At 44.1% G+C, this 24373-nt stretch overlaps 1 protein-coding gene across 2 annotated transcripts; it reads left to right on the top strand.

Annotated features, from left to right (window-relative positions):
- The first annotated feature begins 737 nt into the window (after positions 1-737).
- slc2a4rg (SLC2A4 regulator) lies at positions 738-24345 on the top strand. 2 transcript variants are annotated; one of them, XM_011602495.2, is made up of 9 exons: positions 738-1215; positions 2253-2488; positions 13380-13480; positions 14380-14618; positions 16290-16390; positions 17293-17566; positions 18641-18751; positions 19135-19262; positions 19513-24345. In XM_011602495.2, the coding sequence occupies exons 1-9, from the start codon at positions 955-957 to the stop codon at positions 19622-19624; spliced, it is 1563 nt and encodes a 520-aa protein (XP_011600797.1). In that variant the 5' UTR covers positions 738-954; the 3' UTR covers positions 19625-24345. The 2 variants fall into 2 exon arrangements, with proteins under 2 accessions (XP_011600797.1, XP_029689037.1); XM_029833177.1 differs by having other exon boundaries at positions 1078-1219.
- The last annotated feature ends 28 nt before the right edge of the window (positions 24346-24373 follow it).

Here is a 24373-nt window from a genome sequence, read left to right as displayed (position 1 = left end):
TCAGGAAAAATGAAAATCAATCACCCAGAGGTTTATAGGTATCTTTAGAGGTAAGAATCACTTAAATAAAGAGATATTCAGATTGTAATACGACTGCTTCCACCACCACTACTAAATACATTTATTGTATAGTCTTACTTTAGTAAATAGAATATTTAACATCCACAATAAATCTTGACAATAGGGTTCAATCAAGGATTGGTTTAATACGGTCATGAAATTAAACTCCGCCGTGCTGCACAATGCATTTTTATATCCTGATACCATCTATTTTTAAACTGGCAGCATGTTTACTGTTTGCAATGCTATGATCTGGCCATCAAAATAAGGTTTATAGATGCTGTAATCGAGACTGGCGGTGCATACAACCTAGAGACTATTGTGTTTGATTCCCAAAAAAATAAAATAAATGCGCAGTTTACAGAATGCAGACATCCCCCCGCACACACGCGCGCGCGCACTTTTTTTTATTTTCCTTCCGCGAGACTGCCAGGCAGGGCAGCGTCGACAGACACCCAGACACCGGCCGGTAAACTCTGGGACACGCCCACTCGCGCCTTCCTCCAGCCATATTGCTTCATTTAGCACGAATATGTGACTGGCAGGGTGCAAACCGACCAATCAGGAGCGGCCTCGCCGTGGACGCGTGCCAGAGTGCAATGTTTATGTGCGCAACGGACCAATAGGAGCGAAGCGGAGGGGGCGTGGCGTTCTATTGGAGGAAAGAGGCAAAACAATCTTTTATCCTCCTCCTGACCGGGCGGCTTTTTGGATCGCCTGGGCAGCGGTGGCGGCGGTAACGGCGAAAAACTTTACATGTAGGTTAGAATAGCAGTTAAGACACGTACAACACGCAACAACTCTCGACAATCCTGATAAATGTATCCAGCAATTTGCACTAAAACCTTTAGAAAGCTGGTTATCTTTCTTTAGTCTCCACTCGCCGGGTTAAATATGGATTCCAAATTCATTCTGGAGAAGTCGACGACTGTCGGAGGTGCGGATTTTAACTGCCGGCCAGGGCGCTCCGTGCACTGCGACGCCCGGGTCCCTATCTTGGAGAGGAATGGCCCCATGCCGGCGTACACAAACGGGCCCGTCCCCTACAAATGTTCGCCAGACGGTGGCTCCCCGGTAGAGGTGAAAAGCCCGAGAACATGTTTTAAAGGGAACGGAATTTCTCCGGGTGGCCGAATATCACTCGACATGGAAAAAGTAAGTGTGTTTAGCGGTTCTGCTGTGTGCGTAGGACACCACAAGCCGGTGAAATCCACCCCAAAGTTAGGCGAGTATAGACAGCGTAGGGTTTTACGGCGACGTGTTTGAGTAGCTGTCACATACCGTTATTGTGTGTTTACGGGCTAAATATGCGAATTGGGAGCCCACAGGGGACCTATAGGAGTGTAGCTTGTGCATTGGTCGCCTCCATTGCGCCCCTGAAACGGACATTTAGCCCTGAAAGTGTCACCGTGTTTCAAAAACGAGCTGTCAACGTTCGCCCGCAAGTAATTGCGTAGTATTAAAACCGCTTTAAATGGCGGCTCGTTTTGTGTGCAAAGTTTACAGAAAAGTGGGGCAGGGACTCCTAACTAGTACCCCTCCCCCATGGCTTCAGGGTGGAGCCACGGCGAGGTCTTCCTGGCTGCGCCCGAGCTGCACGGCCTGCTGGCGGCTGCACACTGTCGGACAGCTACCACTACTTGTGGACATTTTGCTGTTTTTGATGTTGTTTTTATCCGCAGCGTGTGTTGTTGTTTGCATTTGCTAGCCTCGGTGCTGTTGCATTGTTGTCATGTTGTTACAGCGTTCAAGCAAATGCTGCATAGTCAAGTTTTGAGGGATTTTTGATACACTTCTCTGTGGTTCGTTTATAATAAATAAGACTTGGCATTGAATTTGTCGTCCTGTTTAATTGTTGGCATTTGATCAGGTGGTGGAAGGTGGTAGCTAGAGCCTGAAACTCACACTCATAAGGGGGGTTTTGCTGCTGTTCTGACTGTTCTTCTGTCGGAGTTGGTAAATGAAGTTCTGTGCTGTTCTAAACAATAATCGGCAGGTGTCAGAGGGGAGGACGAGGCCTAAACCACTGGAGGGATGTTGTGCATCGTGTCCTTTTTTCTTTAGACACAGTCTTGCTTTAGCTTTAGTGGCTGTATTAAAGCTTTCTGCAGGATCATTCATCACATACTTGCATTTATAATTCAATGCTAATTGTTGGATACTCAATGATCTACGATTTCTTAATTTACTAGAATGTTCTGGGGGACCAAAAGGACACCGGTTCCTCGGGGATCCTGAAGAGGGCCAGTCCAACTTGCTGCCCAGGCATGAATGGACAGTTGACGGCTTGCTTCATGCAGTTGGAGACCAAGAACCCAGTTAAACAGGGAGAACTGGCCCTCAGCCTCAAGGCAGCACAGGGGCGGAATGTACCACAGGCAGAAAGACAACCCTTCCTCTCCTCCCACATCCCTGTCCCCAGAAACAGGTACACACTCTCAAACCAGAGACATACAACTGTGCACTTCTCTCATATCTTCATAGTGCTGTGAACAGATGAAAAGGTTCACAGCTCTCATAAAAATAAAGCCGCGGGAGCTAGATTGATTGGGATTTTGCAGTGATTAAAGTAAACTGCAGTTTCATATCTGTCCTACAAAAGTCTTGACTCGACGTGGAATTCGTCCACTGGCTACAAATTTACAGTGGGTTTGGCATGAATGTTGCGGGGGCGTGCTGGTAAACTGACCACATGTTTGGTGTTTCATCAAGAGCAGTTTTGAAATCTGCCTTAACAGAGCCAGAGTGGGAGATGATCTCTGGATTGCTCAAACAGGAAAGAAAGAAAGAAAAAAAGGATATTCTTTGGATCAATATACGCTCTCACAAAGGTGTTTTGTCTTTTGGTAAACACATTTACACCAACATGTTTCAGAGCGAAAGCTGCAAATGTCACTGGGGAAAAGCTTAGTCTGTGGATATGATTATGTAACAGCAAGCAGGCCTTGGAGAGGTTGTGCGCTGTCTTTCCTGTAGGTTAGACAGCCATTGGCTACTGTGTTTGTCCAGATAATGTGCCAATACAATAAAAATGTTCAGCTTTTTATACCCCATATGATTAGATGGCGATAATTTCAAACTCTTTAGGGAACAATATTACCATTTAAACAATTGCAGATTTTCCAAATGATTTGTGTTGCCACTGTTTTTGTCTAGGTGTGTCACAAGAGGTTTATTTATCTTTTCTTTCATTATCCTGTGAAGTTCACCTGCTGCAGCTCCTGGATGATATGATTTAACTGTCTCTGCAGGAGTGGGACAGCAAGGTTTAGGTTTACGTGGCCATACAGGCTTGTTTCAGTCTCTTGACCTCTTCCTTCTCTTTGTTTCTTTGAGCGTTGACCGCTGTCCATCGGCGCTCTTACTTTACTGACTGCACCACGCTGCTGCTGTTGAAAAGGATTGCATAACATTATATAACTGTGTGGCGGTGGTCATATTAGGCAGGCCTCGTTGTTGTTTTATTGACCTTTCATATTAACGCTGTGCCATTGCCCTTCTTAAATCTTTCCGTCCTGACTGCCCAGGAAAAAGCATCTTTAAAAGCCAATAGTCACATCACCTGAATAAATTAGTTTTATTTACTTATTTTTCCACCAACTTTATTAATACGGCCATTGTGTCACAGGATTAAACATAATGAAGCGGTCGGTCGCCCTTGCGTGTTGTATATTAACCACCATATCAGTGTTTCTCACAGGGAGCACACTGCTGCGCTTTAATACTTTGACTTTCCAGTTTGCAACTGTTGCAGAGTCGGCCAAAACTCTTCAGACAAGTCTGGGCAATGATCTTAAATACTGTGGAGGAGGGGCCAGTGCATTCACTGCCTTGATGATCTACACATTCATGAGTTGTGCATATAAACACTCCTAGTCAGATTTTCAAACTCGCCTGCATGTGCGTGCACGCGCACGTTTTTTGCTTCTGCCTCTGATTAAGTTACACGCAGGCTAAAGCGGAGCTTGTTCTACCTGTCAATACTCATCAGTGTGGGATCTGCTACACTGATAACTGAACAAAGAGCATATTGACTGGAGTAAAAACAATAAGAATGACAAAATGAGAGCGGAATGGGTAATTTTATTAAGCCTTTTTACTTATCTCTCCTTGGTCACTTACATGTCACAAAAACAGGAAGTTACCACGTCTAGGGAGTACAGATTCTGCAAAAAAGAAATCACCACTGTATTTAACTGGAATGTTTGTGCAGAGGGGTTTTCCTCTTTTCAAATAAACCTCTGGATCCAGATCCTGTGGTGTACTGTGTGCTCCATACAGGGATACCTCGAGCTCAGGGATACCTTGGCCCTCAAAGCAGCTATTGGATCTTTTGGCAGTGTGGGCAGGTGCTAGAAAAGAGAATCCACATCTCCATAATACTGGTCAGCAAAAGGAAGCATGATGTGCTCAAAAATCTCCTGGAAGACAGCTGCGCTGACCTTGGGCCTGATAAAACATAGTGTATCAACACCAGTAGATAATATGTTTCCCCAAACCCTCAGTGACAGTAGAAACCTCACAATGGACCTCCGGCAGCTTAAATTCTGTGTATCCGGGGCCTTGATTTCTGAATGAAAGGCAAAACTTACTTTTAGCTGAAGAGGACTTTGATCCACTGAGCAACAGACCAGTCCTTTTTGTCGTTTTTGTCCTCAGCCCAGCCCGTGCCTCTGATATTGTCTCACATGGACTCTGTCCTGGACCACCCCCCATGTTCTTTGACAGGCTTGGTTTTACAATCCTCACAAGTGCGCAGTTTTTCCTGTTGCTTGTGCTCCATTTTAAAAAAAGGCATAAAATCCGGCAGCCGCCTCCTTTAGCAACGACCTTTTGTGTCTTAACCTCCCTCTGAATGGTGACAGCGATTGTAACAAATCTATATAATATATGAGTTGCACTTTTTGAATGGAATTGCTGGAATAAATCTAACCTCTAATGCTCTTTCTCTAAAAAATGCAGCTGGTTATGGAAGGTCACAGCGACAGGACCAGTAACCCACCCCCACTCTAGTCTGGGTTTACTGCTGATGCATGCCAAGTCGAAGTGCATTTTCCTTTATTTCTTTATAGCCTATATCTGTCTTGACAATGCTGTTTAGTGTAAAAAGAAAAATCTGTCTTTTTTTTCCTGTAAAAGACAATACGAGGGTAAAGTTCTTGCAGCAAAACCGGCCGGGGTGAAAGGTCGTTACCCAGTGACAGGAATCATGTGAGAGTGGAAGGTCAGACCAGAATGCGAGCAGACATCTGGGCTGTCCCCCAGGTCAGTCTCAGGATGTGAACGATGTGCTGCACTTTTTCTGGTTCTTTATTAAGTTGATTATCTAGGACACGTCAGAATAAGGCTACTGTGAAGTGAGATTGGATGCTTTTAGACTAACCAGCGCACCATTTGCGTTACTGGTAAGTCACTCTTTAACCGTCACTACAGACGCTTGAGCCAGCGGTTGCAATATATAGCTGCGTGTCCACTATGTGGACCAGTTAAGTATGTTAAGTGCGTGGCGTCTGGGCCAGAAAGCCATTGCTGCTTCATCTCAGTAATTAGGGCGACATCATGCCAGTGTGGAAGGTTGCTCCTCCGATAATTCAGTGGGGAAGAGTGAGGACAATAAACACCTGACACTTAAGTCAAAAGATTTGCAATTCGCACCAAAGCTTCACAAACAGCAATTCAAAAGAGCATAAAGTCAATGGGCTGCTGCTATGCAAATGCAGATGTGTGTACAGTGTCCTCACAAGATGTTAATCAGCTTGGGTTTTCTACTGAAGCCTCGAGGAGCAAACAATTTTATAAGTAAGGAGGAGAGTAAGAGGCATGAAGGAATGTTCTCACTCTCTTCTCTGCAGACAACTCCAAAAGATTTATATTTCCAAACTTCAAATACTTTTGCGTGTGCTTCTAATTTTTTTTTAATCTTTCAGTTATATGACGTGCATCTGTCCAGCAGAAGGGCCCTTTAAGGGCAAGCAAACACAAAGAATTATCAAAAGGGAAGGAAACTTGTGTGCAGCTGCATAAACTGATAGAGATTTAAGGCCTCCTGTTCTAGGCAGCTTGTATTTAGAGACGCCTCAGGAAAATCAGCTAAATTCTCCTAAACTCCTGACATGAAACTATTGTTAAAAGTGCATCTGAACACCTGAAAAATGTGCTAAATTAATTTGAGGGAGATAAAAAAGATTGAAATGCTGCTTTAGCCTGCCGTGTCTAACTCCTCTTCACTCAGAATTGCACAATACACAAGTCCAAACTATTTTCCTGATTAGAATATGGACTTGGCACAACTCATGCGGCTCTCTTTAACAAGAATAATCTTGTTTGGTTTTGTGGCATTTGACTTTGACAGATTAAAGACTAAAACACAGTTGGAAAGCTAACCTATAGTACTCGTAAAGCTCCAATAAACATGCAAATAATCTCCTGACTTCATATCTGGTGGGGGAGACAATGCTTTTAAGGCTCAGATTATAATATTTTTAAATGTTCTTATCGCAATCTCGCCAACATAAATACCTTTGTATTAAAAATGTAAGTGCATCCATGATTGCGTTTTGCTGCAGTGATTTGGTGGTGTGCTTTTTCTTGGTTGCTGCTCATTTTGTACCTGCATTTTCTCTCTGTCGCCAGGGGAAAAAAATGGTAATAACACACCTTTATTGTCTCTGTATATCTGAAAATTCCCCCTGCTTCACTCTCCCATTGTCTCAGCTATTTTCATTTTAATTAGCTGCGGGTGTTATAAATCCAAGATGTAGAGGCCAAAGCTAGCATAATTCATTTTGGGTTATTTTCAGACACCTTCCCGTTTCCTCAACAGTAGATGCTGCTCTTGTTATGGCCCGATCCCAAAACACCGTCGGTATTTTCCAAAGATTACACTCGCCGTCGTGAACTGTCAACCTACCCGCGCTATCGTATTATCCAGTTTATACCCTCAGCTCAAGATGGGATCTCTAGACACCAAAGACTGCACGCTGCTCTTTAGGCAGAAGTCAGATTATGTCGATCTCTATGAGAATCGGGACACCCTGCACTTGTGTATGAACGTGGGGGCAAGGGGGGTTAAACAGGAGAATACAAGCAGAGTGACGCGTGCCATTATCAGCAGGCTTAATTTTACTAGCATCGGGGAAAAGAATTAATTACCTCTAATCCCAATAAAGTGCATGAACACTTTGTGGACGAGAGAGTCAACGTTTAAAAACTCATTCTCGAGCCTTTTAAAATGCCAGGATCTGCCCAGAGTCGCACAATGTAAGGCATGAAAATTGCTGCTTATTTATATAAGCCACATTCACTGGACTAAAACCAGTGGACCCAGTTCCTTGTAACCTCCATTTAACCTAATTTAAGGTGGCGTGACGTTTCTGTCATGCAGGAGAACATTCGACAGTTGTTCTGTTCCCATTCACTTTCAAACATCCTCCCACTTTCTTTCCGAGCACATGAGGTTGGTGTCTCGATACAAACGGATCAGAAAGCCTTTTTCCGAGCTTCCGTCTACCACGGCAGTCACGTGTTCCATGTATTCCTTTGATTTTTTTTTGATTTTTTTTTTTAATTTGTGGAAAGGAAATGTTGAGTTTGCCAGCCTTGGGGAGTTAGAAAGTATCCCCTCTTAATCCTGGTGTTGGTGGTTTCCAGCACCAACATGCCACCACACAAAGCCCCGAGTGTATGAGGCAGCCCGGTCAGGTGCGTAACGGAGCCGCTGATCGCTGCACAGATCACATCAGGAGGCCAGAACATGGAACGCTGAGACAGTTTCGCAATATGGTGGTTGTCAGGCTTCCCGTGTCTGCATTTCCTCCCACACTTGTTTTTCCAAAGACTGAAATATGCTCATTATTTTTGTTGTTCCTCGGTTTATGTAATTTCTTCAGGCCTCGCATATTTCGTGCGGTTTGGTCGTGAGTTATACACAGTGCACGGCAGATCTCCAGCCCGTTTTAGAACTCCCATCCGCCTGCCTGTGCTGGCCTAAACCGGTTTAAACGCAAGCATCAACACAGTGGTCACTGTATATTTACCAGCTTGTTTCGAATTGTGTTTCACACCATAATTATACCAGAATTGTAACAGTCATCCTCAAATTCATAGAACTAATGAGGTCTTGCTGACTCTGCTATCAGTTTAGTCATAAACCCACACCTGTGAAAATTTACTTTACTTTACACCCACAAGGAGACGTACACTAAATCGTTACTGTGTCTGTCACATAATCGTTGGGAGGACATTTCTGAAGTGTTGGAGATAATTGATTGAGATTAAAACATGCTGGTTTTAGAAATATTTGAGAACTGATGACATTTTTTGTGTGCGCACGCATGACCGCTCCAAACAGCATTTTACTATCACTTTTACATTGATATACACACTTAACACGTTGACAACCGTGTGCATATAGCGCCGGTATATGTGTGAGGGTTTTAGTTAATCCAAGACAAAGATAATACAGACACGCAGGCTTTGTCAGGTTTAGCCACACTACCCCTGTTTGAGAGATCATTCTGATGTTGTTGCAGGATGTGACACGTTGCTTTTGTTTGTTTATTACAAACGCTATCTGGTATTGCTGAAGAAGGAATAACTTCATATTTTTACCATTTTTACTGTAAGCGGTGTTTAATTGTTGTAGCAGCGTCACAGGAGATAAATGTTCCTCCAGTGGTTTTGATCATTTTCATCTTTAGTAAGTGGAGTATATTGCCTTTTATCGTTTAAATAAAGCTGATTAAATATGATCTAGGGCAATGCAAACACTGATCAAACAATCCAACACTATCCCAGAGGTTTTAACATTGAATCACATGTCAGTACTGTACATGTGTTCTGATTCTTTTCACGGGCTGTTTTTATGGAAGCGATGGGTACTTTTGGTGACACTTGGCACAGTGAGATGTTGCCTGATCAGTGCAGGAAATTGGTGTCAGGGGTTTTTCTGATGGCCCGGCGAATGTAATCTCATACATTCAGCTGTGAGTCACCAGAAATCTGCTGTACAATAGATCTTAATTTAATCTTAATCTTAACAATCTTAATTTATACAGCAAATGTGGCTGTTGACAGGTGAAAATTTTCTTCCAACCTTATTAATTAATGCTTTCTGTTGGCAAAACCCCACATTGTCTTTCTAGTAAGGTAAAGAAATGATCAGTAAGACATCAGTTAGACTGTCAGTGTGATGCTGCCGTGGAGATTAGGTTTCATGGAAACGGGCTGAATGGGGCCGGGGCTTGCTCCGGCTTGTGATGGCAGTGGGACAGATTCAAGAGTGAGTGGGAAGTAAAGAATGAAGAGGAGCCGCTGACTGCAACAGAAACAACTGCGCTGTTCATAAATGCTTCCTGAATTCTTCCCAACTATTTATTACTTCTTAAAAATCAGCATAACAGCCCGTTTGTTTACATTGACCCTTTTCTGCTACTACAGCGTGAAGCTCCGTTCTGTGCGCTGCTAAGGAAGTAAGAAGTAATGTTTTTGCTTTTTACCCTCCAAACATGTAAGAAAATAACTCGCTTACCTCGACTGATAATAAGAATCTCATTTGTTCTAACGTAGAGGCCTCTACTTGGAAGAGACTCCTCCAAGTTCCCTTAGCAACAACATTGTTATTGGAGGGGGATTTACAAAAGTTGTAAAAAAAAAAAAAGTTGCTATAGTTACAGGTTAATCTTCTTTTGCAGTTCAGGGTAATAAAGCACCATAGCACTAGTTAGCCAGTTTTCAGGAACATTGCAGGTGTTGTATATAAGCTCTTTGTGTAATCAGAAAGCCAGTCGACCATTCATGGGTTTTCCATGACTCATTGGCATTTTCTTTTTTGATTTATATGCTATACTTTATTTTAAAGATTTATTGTGTTAAAAACACATAGTCAAAGAATACATCTTGTTAAAAACTGCCCCAGAATTGTTTTGAAATGCAACCAAACATGTTTAGCTCGGGTTCCTCATTTGACCATGACTGGCCTGAGACTTTCTAGCTGTTTTTTTTTTTTTTTTACAGACTTTAAAACAAGTGAGTTTCTGCTCGGGCTCGAGGGTTTATCTCTTTCACCGACAGGTAACCTGTGTGCTAAAGCAAAATATGCGTAAATAATCCTGCAGGTTTATTGCGTAGCGCGGGCACAGTGGGTCGGACGCACCATGCCATTCGCGTTCTGTCTATGCGCTATTATTTTGCCAGGACAAAGCTATCCGTTGTGTGTGCTCAGCCCCAGGCTACAAATTGCATTTGAGGGTGAAGAGACAGAGAAGGCTTTTTGTTCTGGAAGTGAATAGACATTACATGCAAGCCCACATTAAAGAGACATGTCTCCTGTCTAACAGCCTCGTCCTCTTCAGGGGGTCCGGTGCCTCACATAGACGCTAACATACTGTACCGAGACGCTGGATTGCATTCCGTTCATTAGAAAGCCATTCATATTTGAATTTGTTAAGTACATGTTGTAAATATGAAGGTTTCCTCTGAAACAAGGGCAGAGAGTGAGGACTCGAACCCTTTGCTGGGCGGTGGGTGGAGGCACGGGGGAGCTGCTGAGCACCGGTTAACAGCCGTCTGATGAGGAAGCGTTGAAGCCAGAGAGGGCCAAAGGATCTTACGTAATCCAGCGAGGACGAGACGACATAATGGAGGAGGGGGATTACTAAAGGATGGAGTGCAGTGGGTGGTTTATTTTTAGCTGGCGTGGATGGGGCAGCTGTCAGGCTACACAACGGGCACTTTAAATAGCACCAGTTGTCACAACGCTACCTCATTATACTGGATTTGCCATTTTCCCGACATCTCACCCTTCCTTATACTGTTGCATCCATGCGATACCTGCAGAACGTGCAACGTGTGTTGTGCAGTGCATGTAGGTTCTGTTGTGCTGGGTGGCCACTTATTTAGTGGGTTGATTATTTGTCCATCTTCCCGGGTTGGCTCAGTGTCCAGTATCTCCTTTGAACCTGGCAGATCCCTGGAATTTCTGCCATGCTGGTAACTCAAGTATACATGGTGTATTAAATATAGAGGAAGGTCTGGTTTGCTCCCCAACAACACCCAACAGCTGATGAAGGTGGATGGGGGTGTTAAATAGAGGTTGGCAAACAGCACCACGAGCGCTTCATATCAGAGGTCTGTTGTGTTTTTATAGTGCAGTGGCTGTTGAGGAGGGCTGCTTTCTCCTGTCAAGCCAAAGCTTCATACCACAAACCATCATCCCCAGTGTGAGCTCGTTATTGCACTTCGAATAACAAAACGTCCTCCTGACAGAGACGATCCAGGCCTTGAACACCAGTGAGGGGAGTCTCTGTGTCTGTCGGTCTGTCGGTCTGTCGGTCTGTCGGTCTGTCGCTCCTGTGTTTTTCTGTGTGCCTGGGCCTGGTTTGTTGACTTTAACTGGCCCATGTGTTGTGCTGCTGCCAAAGGGAACGGTTCCTGGCTCAGCCATTGCCAGTAACAGTTGAGGAGGGGAGTGGAATAAAGGGCGTGCTGTGTGTGGGTGTGAAAAGATTCATTTTAAAAGTTTTATTTTTTTTAACCACTTTATCTTCGAGCATAACCTCCAATGTGCCATGCAGAGGCATCAGCAAATACACACAGTGCACGCTTGTGCCAGCAGAACTAGTGAACGGGGTGATTGCTCTTCCCTTTTTTGTCTTTCAAATCGTCAGTATAATACTCCAAATCAAGCCCTTCCTCTTGCAACTATGCAACTACTTTTTCCTGCAGATTTTAAAGTGGAAACCTTTTTAAAAGCGCTGGCAGATCAGTGACAGCAAAAAAAAGTCTCTTACATCATACTGGTCTGAACATTGTGTTCAAACTAGAAGAGAAATGGATGTTAAAGTTTGGTAGGAAGGAATATGATACGACTCTGATCAGAGCTTAAAGTGGACGCCGGCGATCTCCCAGACATTCTGTCTGTTCCCGCGTGGTGTGAATATAATTAAGATGCTGTGCTGCTGATGACCACATCTGATTAGATATCCAACCATAAAATATGTCTCGATGCCACGCGGGAAGGCGATCTGGCACACTCGATTGGCAGTTAACGAGAGCTCAAACATGCACAGTATCAAGAAGCGCTGTTTACACAATGCAACAAACACTTCCACGAGATGTGATTAAACTGCGGTTGAGGGTCGTGGTCGTGCCAGGAAGAGAAAGCTTGGTGTCACACTGTACGGCAATGTGTTCGTATTCCCCGTGAGCATGCCTGTTTGAGGAGACCGAAAGAGTGTGTTGGCATTCATCCAGTTCAGAGTGGAGTCTGATCATTTATCAGAATGTTTTGGGCTGTGTTGTTGGTGTTTGTTCTCTTCGGACTTCCCCACGTATTATATAGTCTGTGTGAATGAGATATGAATGTGTGCTAGCTGATTTTCTGCATGCTTGTGTGTGTGTGTGTGTGTGTGTGCGTGTGTGCGTGTGTGTGTGGACCTCTGCCAGGTCTCAGGGCTTGGCTGAGAGAACATCTCAAACCAGTTCACTCTGGTTGCAAAGGCTGGGGTGGGACAAGGACCTTAAAGCTGCAGCTCTCCGTCCCTCTGTGCAAATGGATGTTTCCTTTGAGTCTGCAAGCCTTTTTTTTTTGGGGAGTGCTGTTTTGGATTTGTTTGGTACAGTGGAGAGATATGATCACTTAACCTTCTAAGGCTTACTTTTGTAGCCTATTGGTAAAAACATAATCAGTTTATGAGTAAGTATATTCAGGAATGAGCGTGTTTTTTTTGCTCTTTGCTTGGTCTGAAAGTATTTTTTTTTCTAAGTTAACACAGTTAAAGATCTAGTAGAAGGACACAATGCCAATAACTGTTAATGTCAGAATTAAAACTATACCTATAGTTTGATTAGAAGATTTGAAACATGCTCTTCCGGTTCTTTCTGACAGGCAGTGTCAACTTAAGCTGAGGCTAAAGATCGCCCGAACTGGGCAGGAAGGAAAACAAGCATCTCTCCCTGTTTGCACAAGCTGTGCCGAAGCACACCACAAAAACCATCCACTTGGGAGGATTTCTATTTTGATGATGTCCTCGTCCTTATTTAGACACATGCAAATTTGCACCCCTAACATACACAAAGATTCAGCTAAACATGTCAGGCTGCTCCTGGCTGCTCATCAGGGACAAGATGATGGATCTTTATCCAAAATAACTTTCCATTTGCTCAGCTAAAATAAAGCATTTTTAATACATGGTGCAGCCGAAGTTTGGTTTGTTCAAATATATCCTGGGTCTTGTAAGCAAAAGTAGCAGCGGGACCACAGTTGATCAGATGTAACCCGTTTTTTTCATCAGTGGATAAACCGTATTTATTTTTTCCAGGAGGCCCTCGGGTCATGCTGATAAGGAGGTGATGGCTGCCACCGTCCTGACCTCACTGTCTACGTCCCCTTTGGTGCTCTGCCCTTCAGCCGCCCCAACAGGTAACACGAACAGCCCACCAGTGTGGAGCTACCATTTGTGTTGTGCTAATGGGACATTCAACATCAAGCTACACTCATTTTTAAGATCAGCCTCAACACAAATCCAAACTGACTAATTTTATAAAGTGTAAAATGGGAAGGACCAAACACGAGATTAGCCAAAGCGCATCGATTTCTGTTTTTTTTTGGTTTATTTATTTAACAGAAAACATCCTGATTATTTGCACATTTCCTAATTTTACCTTTTAGCCTGACATGGAGCAGCTGCCAACTGTATGACCTCTGCTGCCACAGCCCTGTTTTACTGTTCCCAGTGTTGTGTAGTCTGCGGCTGCCGTTGCCATTGCGACTATGCCAGACGTTTAAAGTCCTCTTGGCTGTTTGCACTTTTTACCTTCCCTTTATTTTTCTTGTTGACAGTTACTCAAATCCCTTTGCACGACTGTTTGCAATGTCTGTTACTGTGATGATTTTCTATTGGAAAACATCTCAGCGTCATCTAAAAGAAGAAATGTGGCACAATTCACTTCAGCAGCCCACTAATTGATCCATTTTTTATAATTTAATCAGATGAAGTATCTCGGTATGTTGGCGTTGGATATAAATAATCCACAGTGTGCTTTTAAATCTACCTTGTGAGATTTAGATTTATCGTTATGGCATTATACTTTATAACGGATTGGTATACAAACCCAAATTTTATTTGATTTAAGTTGAATTTAAATTCCTACTTAAAAATACTTAATACACCTTGAAAATTTGGGGGAAAAACTTGCAAATTCAAGTTTTTAGGTCTCATTTCGGTGCTTTTTCCACTTGGTACCTAAAATGAAAATTGAACCCTGAAACTGTCTCTGAAGCGGAAGCTGAATTAAGTGTAAATGTTGTTGAAACCACAGTCCCGGAGCCAGCTAACAGGGTCTGGAAAGAGGTGCTGTCGGCCAGCTACAGCAGTTCAACGAGCGGCAACTGGAGTTGGGATGCCAGCGACCAATCGGTGCCCTCCACACCGTCCCCCCCTCTGTCCAACGACACCAACAAGAACTTCCTGCTCTTGTCCCAGGGTGATGATGTCAGCGAGGATGTCACTGAGAGCACGCATTTCATGTTTGAGGACCCCATACCTCGGAAGCGAAAGGTAAACATCCTGTAACAACACAGCGCTGGAGCTGATGTCGATATTCAATTCACACATTAAACCACATGTAACTGTTCTGCACCAGCGAGAAAACTCACTCCAAAGTTCTACACACTGAAAATAAAACAGGCCGACAGGCTGTGTGGTAGAAAATATAAGCTAACTGTGTTAGTTTGATTTGTGCATTGATACAGTGGCGTCACCGCAACACAAAACTCGTGTGTAAGCTGCCGCTGGGATTGTGCTCAGTTGTGTTTTTCAGCAGTCAGCAAGTTAAGAGGATTATTTAACATGTCATTCAGCAGCTGTAATGTAAGTGTTAAGTGATTTGTGATTGTGGGATTTAAAGCCCCCCCCCCCCCCCCATGCTGCCTTTTCGGTTAATAATTCTTTTAAACTATGTAGTTGGGCATGTAAAGCAAGCTTCTCTCAAGTTGGAAGAGGGTCAATAATAGGACACTTAAAGTAGCTATAACAGTAGAGATAACAGTAATTAAACTTTTCTTGTTCAGCTTTTTATTGCTTCCGTCTTTTCTTCTCCCCTATTTTAGCAGTTAGCTAAAAACAGCATTAGCCAACTGTCACACGTTTGCAGTGGTGCGAGTCTCTGCCTGCTCCACAGACAGCTGCCAGCAATGATGTATGAAAAAAAAAAAAACAAGTAATCTCCTCCGCAGTGCGTTTATGAACCCGCAGGACTGATCCAGAACTAATGTAAAAATGAGATCCAAAGAGAATTGGAGATTACAAACAGTTCTAAATACTTCTTTAGAACACCAGAGGTTAAAAAGAGGTCTCTGTGGCATTTGTGGGTTTTGCCCGTGTCTCAGAGATTTAGTCTGGAATTTAGTTGTAAGGCAAATGTAGTGGTTAGAATTGTCCAGGACGGAAGGCGAGGGAAGGCCACACATCACATCCTCCAGGCATTAACCCATTTTACTCGTGCCATCTTCCTTGTGTAGGTTCTGTCCCAGTCTTTCCCTTTGACTGCGTGTCTGTTTAAATTCTTTTCATACAGGGTTTATATTATTACTCTGCTGCTGCTTGAATGTCTCTCCAATGAAACGTTGTTGAGGTTGTCACTGAGATTTAGCCATACGAAAGGCTCAGGTCAGGTGGAAACTGTTGAACATGTTCAGGTCTCTCCAGACCTATTTGATTGAGTTCAGGTCAGAACTCTGGCTCCAGGTGGGCCTCTCAGCGCTCACTGCTGTGCTGTGCTGAGGCTCGTTATCTTGTCAGGAGGTGAACCTTCAGCCTAGTCCCAGATTGGTGGAGAGCTGCACTGATGGTTCACCTTTTGGAGAAGAGGAGTCCCAGATGTATCTTGTCACAACCCTGCTGATCTGATCTGCTGATCTGACCGCATGGTTTGGTTCTTACTGGTGTGCATCAGTTGGGAGACCTTAGACACACAAATCAAGTCCCATCAGTGAACTACAAGAGGTGGACTCTAATCAAAGTTAGAAACACCTGAAGACTGAGCAAAGGGAGGGATGACCCCCCCCCCCCCCGGGAATGTTTGGTTGTCGTCATTCTGGAACATTGAATGATTGATGAGACATTATCTGATGCTTTTTGTAGCGTCGGGCCTTTCTGTGAAAGCTTCTGTTGACCATCAGTGATCACTCGGTTCCTCTGAGACGTGTTTTCTCTCAACGTTTCCTGTAGAACTCCATGAAGGTGATGTTCAAATGCTTGTGGAAGAACTGTGAAAAGGTCCTCAGCACCTCCTCAGGGATCCAGCGACACATCCGCACGGTCCACCTGGGGTTAGTCACAGCAAATACACACACACACACACACACACACACACGCCCGTGCACAAGCACAGCATGCTAAGATAAACGTTAGACTCATTTCTTAGGTAGTGAATAATAATTCATCCTTGGATTGGATTTAAAATTTAGATACCATTTTTTTAAAATCTGTAATCTCATTGTAAAATGCCGGTCGGTTTTTCAATTTGGGGGTGGGGGAGGTGTGGGTGGTCGTGTACAATTTAAATACAAAAATTCAGCAAGTTCTTCTAGTTCCTCCATGGAGTTTCTGTAGACACACTTAAATTATGCGCAGCTAAAAAAGAAAATCACACACACACTCGCATCCGTCACAGCTGAAATGCTTTTCATGTGTCCACCCTCTCCGACGAAGATTTAACCTGTTCTTAGCTGCATATTTTTATTCAGTAACCAAGAAAATATTTACGTTCGGCTTGCCATGGAGTTGTATATGTTTGTATCCCACTGCCAGATGTTGCATTTGTGACATGTCATGTGACCATCTCACATGTATTATCTGAATTTATCATCCAGGAGCATCTTTCTGAACGTCCCCACCTCCTGTATGTTGATATTACGTCATCAGTCAGAGGAACTTTACAGCTTGCTGGTTTTTACTGCCCCCTGTTGTTTGAAAGAGTAACTACTCCCTTCACCATTTTAGGGCCCCAACCCGGAAAAGCCCACTATCAGCTCCGAATACTGAGCAAGATTAGGGAATACTTAAAAAAAGAGGAAGTATCATAACATTGAACTTATAAACATGCTTAAATAACAACGAATGAACCTTTGATATTCAGATATTCAAGCATTAGCTGCAAATGTACCAAGCTGCATGATTCATAGCATTAGCTTGTGAAATCCAAGCAAATCAACCTCTTTCTCTCTCACAGCCGGAACAGTGACTCGGACTACAGCGACGGAGAGGAAGACTTTTACTACTCAGAGATCGAGGTCAACATGGACAGCCTCACAGAGGGTTTGTCCAACCTCGCGCCCACCTCCCCAACCACAGTCGGCCCTCCGCCCGCCTTCCCACCGCTGCTCACCGACGCCTCTCATTCTGAAAACATCGGCTTGAATGGTTTCCAGAACCACGCCCCAACACTGCTCAGCCAGTCGGCGCCATCTGCACTCTGCCACATCCGCACCGACCACGCCTACCAGGTGCTCGCACACGCAACCCCGACACGAAACCGCAGATAGCCGTTGACGGAGCTTCAGCGCTGCCGCACAGATGTTCTGGTTTCTGCCATACGAGATCCGCAGAGGCTGAAAAAGCTCCGAGGGCAGTTTGAATCGCTTCCCTCCTACATCAGTGTAGGAGCAAGTGTCAGGGGAGGGAAGGAGGGAAAAAAAAGGCTGTTTTGGCAAACATCAACCTCAGGTCACGTCAGAATTGAAGTTTAAATATTGTTTAGTGTAAAAAGTTTCCATCGCTTACTTAAGAAGTAAACTTATTTACACTTATTTTATGGAACAGTCAAGGAAATCTTTTATTATCGGCTGACTGAGTCGATAAGCTTCGTTCTCCATAAGCTGCCTCATGGACGTGTGTAACAATGTAACGTTTTAGACAATAAAATGTTGTTATTGGCACACGTCATAGAGGTCGTGCAACTATTAAGGCCGGTTGAATTGAAACATCAAGGAGGTGGTGATGCTACTATAGTCAACATCTCCACATCAGCTTGAATGTCCTTGGAGTTACAGAAGTGCTTTCAGTCAGAAGAATACGTTTAATTCAAGCATACATCTCGCATATTGGATCCCGCCTTGCGTGGCGGTTCAAGGCTGTATTGATTTTAAACTTTGTGTTGCGGCCCTAATGAGATGTTATGCACGCACAACAAAAGCACATCACCTCTCCTCGTTTTATTTTCTTTGTGATGAACTGCACCCACCTTTTTCTCTTCTGTACCGCCAACTTCTATTGTGCTTTACGTTGTCTTGGAAACTGACTTGTACCACAGTCATGGCCACAAGTGCCTCGGAGTGTTGCCTTGTAATTGTTTTTGTCATAAGACAATATATTTATGGGATAAATATTGTATACAGTTGCTTTTGACAGTAATTGTGGCGTCATTAGTAAATATCTAATTCAAGGTTGCGTGGGCTGACATTTTCAAATGATTGAGTTAGATATATTTTTACCCCAGATGCTTTCTGTTCTGCTTTTATAACAGTCTTTTGTGTTCTCTCTCTCCTCCCCTTTGGGGTTGGCCACCATCCGTATTCCAGGCCACGGCTCCAGTGAGTATCCCTGTGTGTCCTGAGCTGGCTGAGTTAGGCAGCGACAACGGCATCAGCGTGTCATGGCAGTCACCTCCTGTCATTTTCAAAGGCGCCTCGGTGAGTGACGCTGTCCTCCACAGCTTTTTCTGCTGATTCCTCAACAACCTCCCACCACACGACGTGCTTGTGAATCCTAATTCTATTTTATGAAGCAGAGGATTAGGATTAAGTGTTTTCTATGGTAACGGGAACTCTGGTGGGTCTCAGCCCATCATCTTGAATTAGAGCTCATCCAGGGATGCTCGGAGGACCTGAGGGAAGCAGCCGACACACCTTTTACTTTAAAAGCAGGACCGGTCAATGAAAAGATCAACAGAAAAAGCAGAATTTGAGCACTTCTGTTGGTAAAAACAGATTGGCTCGGTCCAGCTGTATGTCTTTAGTCCTGTGAAGCTGGACTGCGACATTGATCGGTGGACGTCTGTCCTCTGTCTTTCCAGGGGCCCGTGAATCAGGTCCGGACGGTCAGCATTGGTGAAAAGCGTCAGCCGGCGACCAGCACACACACCACTGTTAACAAGAGTCACGCTTTGATAACGCAGGCAACTAAATCCACGCCAGGAAGCAGGTACGCTGCATAATCCAGAGCTGCAAGTCTCGGAAACAAAATATTAAATATGTTTGAGCCCACAACTGTATTAAAGCACATTTATGACATGAGCATCATTTCTGTGAGCGTTTATCTGTCTGTGTTTACCGTTGGGCAGTAGTAGAGGTGTGTCGAACCTCTTTGACACCCCAATTGCACACGTTGAGTGTTTTAATGGCGTAGATCCCTGCGCACCTGACCTTATGCTGTCATATCTGTTGTTACCAAGGAAACCCCGCGGCGAGGCAAAGAAGTGCCGAAAGGTATACGGCATGGAGAAGAGAGACATGTGGTGCACAGCCTGTCGCTGGAAAAAAGCCTGTCAAAGATTCACCGACTAATCCGGCCCATTTCCTGTATCCCTCGCCAGTTACAAGAAGATGGATCGAGGGGGCGGAGTCACGGCTTTGCGTGGCTTCCTCCGGCCCGCTCGCTCTTCTCTCATTTCCAAATACAAAGACTATTTAAATCTGGTGAGTTTAAAAAAAGAAAAGAAGAAACTTCTGCAAGTCCCGCGACTTTTTTCTAAGACTGAAACGTTTTTACTCTGAGCAAACCAACGCATTTGAACCCGCCGACTCGATATTTTTGGCTTTCATCTGTCGTTTTTCAAAGCTTTGACTCAAGACAATGATTCTAAACTACAGATAAGCTCTTTGGTATACTCTGTTGTTCATTAGAGGATCATCATGTACTCTACTGTCTTTGACTCTGTTTCTTTGATGTTCAAGGGTCACCACCAGATTTAAGACCTCTGTAGCAAACATATATTTGCTGTGTCACTGATTGACGGACAGACAGACCGCCGCCCTTCATACAGCCGTCCTGGACATCAGCTGTCTGTTTATGGAAACCATCCTTTCATTTTATACAGCCTGCAAATTGAGCACAGCCAGCTGGTACAAAAGTGGTACAAAAGGTTTCCCTTGAGTTTCAAAAAAAGCCCAAAACACTTTTTAAGTGACGTACGCGATATATGAAAGATATTTGCCTCTCTTATTCTGTGTTCCTGTTCCCAAGAGATATGCACCTTGAAGAAATGAGTCTTTTTGTTTGGAGTATCACTGTAATGGCAGTATATGTCTGAGAGAGTGGACGTCTTTTTCCTCCCCGGAGTTTATTCTCAGCAGGGTCTCGCTGAGGCAACTTGCAGTTGCACTGTGCAATCAGCAGAATTTCTGGGTTTGTAGTTCTGTCATTAAGTTGAGAGGGAGAGGCTCCGTTTCTTTATTATTTTTTTTTTTTACTTTGACGGCTGTTGTTCGCCACCACGTTGGACGATAACTGCCCTTTGGGGAGAGCAAGATGTTGTCAGTTGTGATGTAAGATAATCGGGGAGCCCGAATCGCCATTTCAGGCTGTCTGATGTCATTCCAGTCAGAGTTCAAACAGGCTTTACTGTCTGGAATAGTCGTAGCGAATCGGCTGCATTTATAGACACCCAGCCTGAATTTGAAAGAACTCCGCACTTCCATCTCTGTTTTTTTCTCTTTTAATCTCGATGTGTTTATGCTCTTTTATCCAACATTTGAAAGTGAAAAGCAAAGATCAAACCAGTGGACGCACGGTCGGTGACACGGAAAAAAGACTTCCAGAAATGGGATCGGAATAAGCCTGTAACACATGAAAATGGCCACATTTTTCACTTTTTATTGGAAAATGTAAAAGCGATGGATTGATTTGAATGACAAAATGATTGAAAAGGAAAGTCCCTAATTACCACTCGTAGGGAAAACAAATCTATGCGCCCGCAGTTTCCCCGTAAGAGATTTTTAGCGCTTTCATGACTAAAACATCTCGTTTGATTTGTTTCCCCTGAAGAAAAGACAAATGGTTCCTCCTAAACATAATCACACATTTGCTGTGTGAGGCTTCAAAAGTTTCCTTGGAATTTCTGTTCACATGAAAATGGATCAGATCTCAATCGGCAGCGAAGAGATTCGCACTCGCCCAGGCTGCCAGCAGCTCGTTCTAAAGTAGATTAGCCAGTGAATTCTCTGAGCCGCTCCGGTTCGACCAGTTCGCCGCCACAGCTTATCACGCGCGCGCACACTTGCAGTGCCTTTCCTCTCCCGTGCAAGCATTTTCCTGCCAAGATTTCCCGGTTCAGGCAATTTCATACCTGTTCCGCAGAAACATACGCCTTTAAACCGGCGCGTTGAACTCCTTGGGCGGATATATGAGGTGTAAATTTGCTTACCAGTTCCTGTTGAGCCGCCATTTTGGTCGGGAATGGCCGTGCTTATTTGATCTGGGCGGCGTCACGGATAAGCTACACAGGTCTCTGTCTCTACAGTTGGTCTCTGGTCAAAAACTTCACAAAGTGCCAATGAAAAGAACATAAAAGGAAAACTGACCTGATGAAATTGCACTACTCTGCACTGTGCAAAGACATGTTTTTGTACATGGCCATTTTTTTAAAACTTTTATTTTGAAGTAAAAGGACTCTTGTTGCAGTGGGGGTGGGGAGGGAGGGGGTGTCGTCACTGCTCAGTGGATTCAGCGGGGCATCAGGGATAGGGGTTTTGTCCCATTCTTAGTGGTCTTGACTGGTAAGGTCAGGAGTTATTAATAACCAGTGGTGCTGACCATGTGGTACTGGGATGTCCGCAGTGGTACTGAGGTAGTTTTATTGCCTTTCCCTGGAGGAGTACCAAGGGTAGCACCTGCCTCGGCCTCAGTCTCAAGTTCTGGCCTTGAGAACAGATACTTTTATGGCCTGTAGTGTTTTTAGATTTCCACAAGGTCTATAAATTCTGGGAAGAATTCACCGTTGAGCTTCCTTTACCGGGTGCCAGGGACACAGCAACGCGACGAAGGCGGACTGAACCAGTTCAGCTGGCTTCAGTCAGAGCTGTTGATTGACAGGTATTAAAGGGCAGCAGTTCAGGACGCGACAGCGCATCGGATGAGTTCATCAGAGTGTCTGCTTGGTGTGTCCCGACCACACGTTTGACCCAGCTTCAATTGTTAGGTAGGTAAAACCCGTCTCCGCATCTTGAGTGGGAGCACTGTCCAGCAGTAGAATCGGTGCTTTTATTTTCAGCTGGTAGCTAACTGGTGTCTGGACGTGCACACTGCTCTGGCAGCTCTGCACGAACCAGGCCACCGACGCTCGAGGGCCGGTAGGAACTTGGCCCGGTGGCGCGTTCTTGTTGTGAGGAAGGATTGTGGGTCCGCGTGTGTGCAGATCTTGGATTGTATCTGTGGTTACTTTTGTTGAAAGTGCGTCGCCAGTTCCAAAATCCACCTCTCAGGGGAGGTTGGGATAGAAGTTGACTGGTCATTCATTGATTGACAGGTAAATCTTTTTTTACATTAGATGAATTCCAAAAAAGAAGAAGAAGACAGGCAGTGACGATATAGAGGGATTCACACTTTCAGGGCTTTCTTGTATATATGCAACATAAAGAGAACCGAGAGGCTTTTTTCATATATTATGGTTTCATTTGTCGTATCTTGCATTGAAAAATGTTGCTTTTTTTACATATAGTTGCTCAGAATATTTTCTTTCTTTTTTTTTTTTAAAGTCAATTGAGAAGCTATAGTGGACATGACACATAAAAATTCAATGTATGTTGTAGCTTAGAGGCAAGGGTGAAAAATACAGAACATGTTGAATGTAAAACCTACAAACGTGAGTCTTTTTTTGTTATAATTGCTGACTAGTTTGTACTGCTTGTAGTGAACCTGTAGCATGTCTCCAGAATCGGTATCCAGGTCTTTATTACAGCTTCGTCACATCCGTTTAGCTCCACCTGTCAATCATATCAGATAACACAACCATGCAGTATTGCTTTACTCCCTTACTTTGTGCAATGAGACGCTTTATAACAAACTAAATCAAGTTTTCTGTGACATCTGGGCTTCTCGCTCACATTCACTTGTTCCTCATCTCTCTCTCTCTCTCTCTCTCTCTCTCTCCCTGCCAAATAGTAATCGTTTTTTAACGTAAGGATGTATCATCTTGGACGTTGTCCGTGTTTGTGATGTCACGTTAACATTAGGCAGGATAACCTGTGACCACGATGAACGCTTTCAGGTTTTTCGGAGGGAATCTTTTATCCTGCCGGGCACATTCCAACAGACGGCGTGCTTTTAGGGTCGTAGTGGGTTCCACCTGTTGCTGTAGAGACGTATCCGTTCCCGTTTCCTGTCATTTCCTGCTCTCTGCTCTCCAGCTTCACTGTGGTTCCACCCATGCCTTTACCCAGTATATTAAGCTAAAGTAAACCCTTGAAATGTGCATCAAAAGCCTCCTCCGTCTCCCACATCAGTATGTTTGTGCTGCTTTATTGAATGTCAGTTTTCATTTGTGTGTAAACCAGCAGCAGCAGCAAAGCCAATAGATCTCCTTCCAAATCAAATGTAATGTAAAGCATTGCAAGGCAGCTCCTCAATCTCCAGCTTCTTTGAACTCCTCTCCTGTATCTCTCAGCCTTCTGTCCTCTGTTTGGTAGATTTGTCCTTTAAGCACTATTTTTATTTCTCCTATTGCGTTTTTACTGAGCCCCACTGGCTTGAACGGACTCTTGCCCCCCCTCCCCCCCTACTCATTGATTGATTGACTGATTGATTGTCTGGTTGAGCTTGTTTTGCATGTCTGCCATCTTGGTTTTCTGCCATTTTCTTTCTTATTTTTCTTTTGTTTGTTAGGAGATACAACACTGAAGGTTTATGTGTTTGATTTCCACTTTCTGTAAACGATAACCCAAGGCTGATGGAGCTGGTTTTCCTCCAAGTGTTAAAAAGGCGCGCTCTCTCTCTTTCTCTCACACACATACACACACTCTCGCATAGCGTTTCGAAGGAAACATCAGCCTTGGGTCTTCACTGGAGGGCAAGATTTCTCTTGCATGTGGCCTCGGCCTCTGGTCTTCATCAGCAGTCCCATGCACATTGAGGAGGCACTTTCTGAGGAGTGGTGCACTCAAGGAATATTTGTGTGAATGTCACGCCTATGATTAGTGCTTGTAAAGATGGATGACCGTGTAAGATGCTGATAATGTGATCTGTGTGATGTAGTGTCATGGAGAGAAAATAAAGCTGAATGGAAGACGTCTGCCGCTGGAGTCTTTATTTCTGACTGC

Source organism: Takifugu rubripes, chromosome 3 (assembly GCF_901000725.2).
Source record: "Takifugu rubripes chromosome 3, fTakRub1.2, whole genome shotgun sequence".
Lineage (NCBI taxonomy): Eukaryota > Metazoa > Chordata > Actinopteri > Tetraodontiformes > Tetraodontidae > Takifugu > Takifugu rubripes.
The sequence above is the reverse complement of the archived record's forward strand: the minus strand, read 5'-3'. Positions and strand labels throughout refer to the sequence as shown.